Source organism: Moschus berezovskii, chromosome 14 (assembly GCF_049115385.1).
Source record: "Moschus berezovskii isolate FMDL1 chromosome 14, NW_MosBer_1.0, whole genome shotgun sequence".
NCBI classification, from domain to species: Eukaryota; Metazoa; Chordata; class Mammalia; order Artiodactyla; family Moschidae; genus Moschus; species Moschus berezovskii.
This window is the reverse complement of record NC_142473.1, coordinates 53,797,642-53,803,773: the sequence shown is the minus strand read 5'-3', so window position 1 is coordinate 53,803,773 and position 6,132 is coordinate 53,797,642. Positions and strand designations below refer to the sequence as shown.

The 6,132-nt window shown below is 40.8% G+C and overlaps 1 protein-coding gene across 1 annotated transcript; it reads right to left on the bottom strand.

Annotated features, from left to right (window-relative positions):
- Positions 1–1,323: 1,323 nt before the first annotated feature.
- On the bottom strand, positions 1,324–2,274 carry LOC129553975 (olfactory receptor 51H1-like). Its single transcript, XM_055422641.2, has one exon. The coding sequence runs from the start codon at positions 2,272–2,274 to the stop codon at positions 1,324–1,326; it is 951 nt and encodes a 316-aa protein (XP_055278616.1).
- Positions 2,275–6,132: the final 3,858 nt, after the last annotated feature.

The window sequence follows — 6,132 nt, the reverse complement described above, 5'->3', positions numbered from 1 at the left end:
CATTATTCTCAAAGATTGTTGGGAGAATTCACTGAGAGAATATATAAAGGCAACTAAAACTACTAGTATAGCAAATTAAATGTGATATTGTAATGTAATACCTACTTGACTTGTATACATATTTCCTTGCAGAGAAATATGCCACAGACTGTGTAGAAAGTTGGTGCATTTTTCTCTTCAGGGAGCAGAAGGCCTCCCAGGTGGAACGGTGGTAAAGAATCCACCTGCCAATGCAGGAGATTCAGGAGAGTTGGGTTTGATCCCTGGATTAGGAAGATTCCCCTGGAGAAGGGAATGGCAATCCACTCCAGTATTCTTGCCTGGAAAATTCCATGGACCGAGGAGCCCGGTGGACTACAGTTCAGGGGGTCACAAAGAGTTGGATATAACTGAATGATTGAACCCACAAGCAGGGTCCAGCATCATGACTGGCATTTCATTAGTGTTAAATGTACATCTATTTAATAAGTAATCCCTCTAGCAACTTGACAGTGTAATGATTAACAAAATACACACAGCAGGTATGAGCTTCAGTGCAAAGACACATTGCCTTTGACATACTCAATCCCACACATGGGTACCCTGCTTTCTTAAACTTCCCAGTGCTGCAAGTGTTCACTTGTCCTTATGCAAAGCATGGCAGTACTTTTACTTGATAAAGTTTCGCTGGGTCCTTTGTACACAGCAAAATAGAGTTCACTTCTGCTGGGTTTAAAGATAGTAAAGGCAGAGCACATGTTATTCTACTAAATATGTGACTGAAAACTAGAACTGTAAAGAATTAATAACCCTTAAATGAAAAGGCATATATTAAATAACCACACATTTGTTTGTTTTAATTTTAACATAGGCACTCTTTACCCAATAAACATTGAAACAACAAAATAAAAGCTGTTTGATTATGGAACAATTTTTTTCTCCATATTAAGAAAAAATATCTCAGACCTTTCAGCAGTGCTATATAGCATTTTGAATCTTTCCTTATCTAATTATTATTTAATTAATAACTAAAGAGCAATATTACATAACATTATATGGATAAACACTCAAAAGTGTTACCTGGATAAACAGGTGATGAGTTATGTCTTCACTGATGCTCATCTCCAGTTTCAGAGAAGAAAAATTTTATTAATTACATTAGATTTTTCAAGTGACACCAGATATCAAAAAGTATGCATTCCAAAATGAAGCATATACAGAACAAGAAAGACTCTCACCCACAAACCTTGCCCACTTTCGGTTTTCCCAGAAGTGTATAATTTGACTGCATTGTAGTTGCTCAAAATGCTTCTTATTCTCCATATTACATTTGATTCCACGACCCTAGACCCTGTTCTTTCTCCTCTGGAACACATGGATGATCCTCCTTCGTATCTGCTTGGTTTTCACACTATAGACAACAGGGTTTAATACAGGGGGCAGTAACAGATAGGTATTGGCCATGAATGTATGTACTACTGGTGACAGATGTTTCCCAAACCGGTGGATCATGGTGACACCAATGAGAGGAACATAAAAAAGGAGCACAGCACAGATGTGGGAGAGGCAGGTGTTGAGCACTTTGAGCCTTTCAGCTCTGGAAGCGATACCCAGTACTGTCTTCAGGATGAGCACATAAGAAAAGAGAATGATGAGGGCATCAAACCCCAAAATGAAGATGACGACTATGAGGCCATAGAGGCTGTTGACACGAGTGCTGGCACAGGCTAACCGCATTGCATCTTGGTGGAGACAGTACGAATGAGACAAGACATTGGAATGGCAGAAGGGCAGCCGCTTTATAAGAAAGGGCACAGGGAAGACCACGCAGACTGCCCGGATGATGACAGCTATTCCAATCTTGCCAATGATGCCAGGGGTGAGGATGGAAGCATAGTGCAGTGGGTCTCGGATGGCCACAAATCTGTCGAAGGCCATAGACACTAATACTCCTGATTCTACCCCTCCAAAACTGTGGATGAAGAACATCTGTGTGATGCATGCATCAAAGGGAACCTCGGGGGCATTAAACCAGAAGATGCTGAGCATGGAGGGCAGGGTGGACATGGAGAGACCAACATCAGTCAGAGCCAAGATAGAGAGGAAGTAGTACATAGGCTCATGGAGACTCTGATCTACCTTGATGATGGCAAGGATGGTACCATTTCCCAGGAGAGTCATGGTGTAGAGAAATCCCAGGGGAAAAGCCATGCATGGGTTTTTATCTGGCATTCCTGGGATACCTGTCAAAATGAAGCTATGGTGGTTGACATGTGATGCGCTAGAGTTCATCATGATGTTCTTACCACTGATTGAGGCTGGACTCTCCCACCGGGCTTCCAGCTCCTAAATTGAAAAAAGCTTTTAAGATAGGTAAATGGCTTTATGGATGTAGAAGTGGAACAACAGAGGGGAAAACTACGTTTAAATCAGGGTCTGAGAGGTTTTTGCACCTTTTTGCTTCTTAGACAATCACATGCGATGACCTCCATTCACTTGAATTTAATTTGCTGATCTTAAAAAGGGAGATAAGATGAAACTACTAGTGTTTAGACAGAAGAAATTTTTGATATCTTCCTTTAACAGCACTGAATATTTGGCAGAAAAGAAGCAGCAACATCCAAGGACTTAATAGCTTTGAGAATTTTGCTAAATAATCAAAGGAAGAACTCACAGTATCATCACCACAAACACACCTTCACAAAATTTCATCACCAGCCAAACCTACATCCCTTGTCTATATAAATCCATGTGTATGCATACATATATATGTGTGTACGTATGCATATATTCTCTCACACACACATATATGTGTATATATATTCTTGCACATGACTAAGCATCTATTTCACTGTTTTTATAAAGTTGGCTATGAGGTAAAGAATCTTCCTGCCAATTTGGGTTCAATCTCTTGGTCAGGAAGAAGCCCCAAAGTAGGAAATGGCAAACCACTCCAGTATTCTTGCCTGAAAAATTTTATGGACAGAGGAGCCTAGCAGAGTTCATTCCTGGGGTCACAAAGCGTCAGACAGGACTGAACTACTGAGCACACACGTACATTTGTAAATAGACACATTAGTGGATATAACTGTTCAAATTAATCTTCACAAGTTTTGACTTACAACTTTCCATAACCTCATTTTAAAATATCAAGGGATAAAGAATAAAGGCTATTGACCCTGAAACAACCACATATATTATATGAGAGTAGCCATTCACAAAATCGAGAGTCTTCTAACACTCCAAAAACCTGAGGCCATTCTTGAAACCTCTTCTTTCATTAAACCAACACTTAATGAGTTTCAAATTTCAAAACATACAAAATCATTATTACCTTTCTTCCGTTTGTGTAGTCAAAAATAGCATAGTTCATTTCTTCCGGGCACCCTAACTTATCATCCTCCACCCATGAGTGCCCCCTTTCAAAAATTTCTTTCTGCAGTCAGAATACACTTTGAATATTTAGAAAATTATTTATTCATCAAAAGCAAAAGGTCCCTCAAGATCTTCTATTGTACTTAGCACAGAGTCCTAAATCTTTATAATTTCCTTCAACCACAGCACAGTTCACCCATGTCTACCTCTCCAGTGCCAATTCACACCATCCCCTCCCAACTTTGGTCTCTTAAATCCAGTCAAATTTGCAGTCTTTAAGTTCCTGGATCTCACTAAGAAACTTCCAGATGTGGGATTTCCCATGTGTTCCTTCCTGTTTCTTGTGCCTTCCTCCATCTTCTATAAAGTTCCTCTTTGCCTAATCAAAGCCTCACTTCAGTTCAGTTCAGTTCAGTCGCTCAGTCGTGTCCGACTCTCCGCGACCCCATGAATCATAGCACGCCAGGCCTCCCTGTCAATCACCAACTCACGGAGTTCACTCAAACTCATGTTCACAGAGTCGGTGATGCCATCCAGCCATCTCATTCTCTGTCGTCCCCTTCTCCTCCTGCCCCCAACCTTTCCCAGCATCAGAGTCTTTTCCAGTGAGTCAACTCGTCGCATGAGGTGGCCAAAGTATTACAGTTTCAGCTTTGACATCAGTCCTTCCAATGAACACCCAGGATTGATCTCCTTTAGAATGGACTGGTTGGATCTCCTTGCGGTCTAAGGGACTCTCAAGAATCTTCTCCAACACCACAGTTCAAAAGCATCAATTCTTTGGCAATTAGCTTTCTTCACAGTCCAACTCTCACATCCATACATGACCACGGGAAAAACCATAGCCTTGACTAGATGTACCTTTGTTGGCAAAGTAATGTTTCTGCTTTTTAATATACTATCAAGGTTGGTCATAACTTTCCTATCTATCCTCAAATAGAAAGAAAAAGTGAAAGAAAGTGAAGTCACTCCATCATGTCCGACAACCCAGTGGACTGTAACCTACCAGGCTCCTCCATCCATGGGATTCTCCAGGCAAGAATACTGGAATGGGTTGCCATTTCTTCTCCAGAGGATCTTCCCTATCCAGGGATCCAACCCAGGTCTCCCGCATTGGAGGGAGATACTTTACCCTCTGAGGCATCAGGGAAGCCCAAATAATAATCCTTCCTGAATAGCCTTTTCCAATTCTCATAAGAGTTTAAGATGCCTCAGTACATAGTTTTCATATTCTTCTTATAAGTAAGTACAGTTAATTAAACACTGCATATGTATTTGTTTAGTGTCTATCTCTCCTACTAGAATTAAACTTCCTGAAGGAAAGGACTCTGCTTATCACCTATAAGATCATGTGCTGGGCTTCCCTGGTGGCTCAGTGGTAAAGAATCCACCTGCCAATGCAGGAGAAACAGGTTCGATCCCTGATCCCCAAAGATCCCACATGCCATAGAGCAACTAAGTCTGTGCATCACAGCTATTGAGCCTGTGCTATATACAGTCCACAGGGTTGCATAAAGTAGGACCAACTACTGATCCCATGTATCTAGAGCCAGTGATCCACAGTAAGAGAAGCCACTGCAATGAGAAGCCTGAACACCGTAACTAGAGAGTAGCCTCTGCTCACTCTAACTAGAGAAAACCTGCAAGCAGCAACGAAGACCCAGTGCAAGCAAAAATCAATCAATCAATAAATCTTTAAAAGACCATATGCCAAGCATATGTTAGCTTTCCATATGTGTTGAATGAAGGAATTAAATAAAGAATAAATGAATATGGATGATTAAATATCATTCTTTTCAGATATTTTACAAACTCTCAAACTCCTCCTTGATTTTCTGCATGTGGGTTGAAAATCATTGATCTAGAGAAAAATCTCTTTTTCTAACAGGGCACAAAAGCTTAAATGAAGGGGCTTTGAGAGCAATTAAAATGTCTTTGTCATCATCCAGGTACTGATTGTGAGAAAGGAGAAAGAAAAATCAACGAGTGTTTCTGGGAGAGTTGGGGACGGGCGGTGGTGGTGTTGACAGGTACATAAGACCAGGTGGGTTTCCGGGCTCATTCTTCCTCCTGTTTCCCTGCTGTGAGAGGAGAGTTTGTGGTTGGGGGACAATACTACAGTGAAGTTATTTTTCTCCAAATAAGTCCCAATGCTCAGATCTAAACAAAGCACTCTGTGCTGCCCAGCTAACCCTCTGGAGCACTTTGAGGAAGGGATATTTTTATACTTTACAGGTTAAGTGAGAGCCCTTCAGTTGGCTGGTCCCTCTTCCCAAGCAATTGGTGATGGCTTTTACTTGAGAAGAATCAGTTGGCTCATCCCTAGTAGATATTTTTCTTGGAAAAACTCATAAAATATTTGATAGTCTCGATTAAGTCCCCAGGGCCTGCTGAAGCACTGCTGTTCTATGGAAATTGCTGATTTTATGTTCCCCTTTCTTTTACATGCCTTTGACTCTGTTTTTCTTTACCTGAATATGTTTTACCCCATCTTCTCCTTTTTAAACAATCTCATTTCTATCTCTATTCTTCTTCTCTTTTCCATTCTCCCTGATTTTTCAGACCCTTATTTTCTCTAGCTTCCAATTCACTTCTCATTTACCCTTCCATCCACTTTTTGTTTCATTTTTTTCTATTTGATAGATCCTCCCTCACAGTGTATCTCTTCTTTTACTCCTAATAACATTACGTACATTTTACTTTTTGTCTCATCTTTTCTTTGTTTTCCAGCAACCCCTGACACTGGACACTCTCCAGGTGCTTCTCATCTGCCTTGGT

What these genes read in the sequence shown, in the direction of transcription:
- LOC129553975 (XM_055422641.2), bottom strand. Translation starts at nt 2,274, where the DNA reads ATGATGAACTCTAGCGCATCACATGTCAACCACCATAGCTTCATTTTG.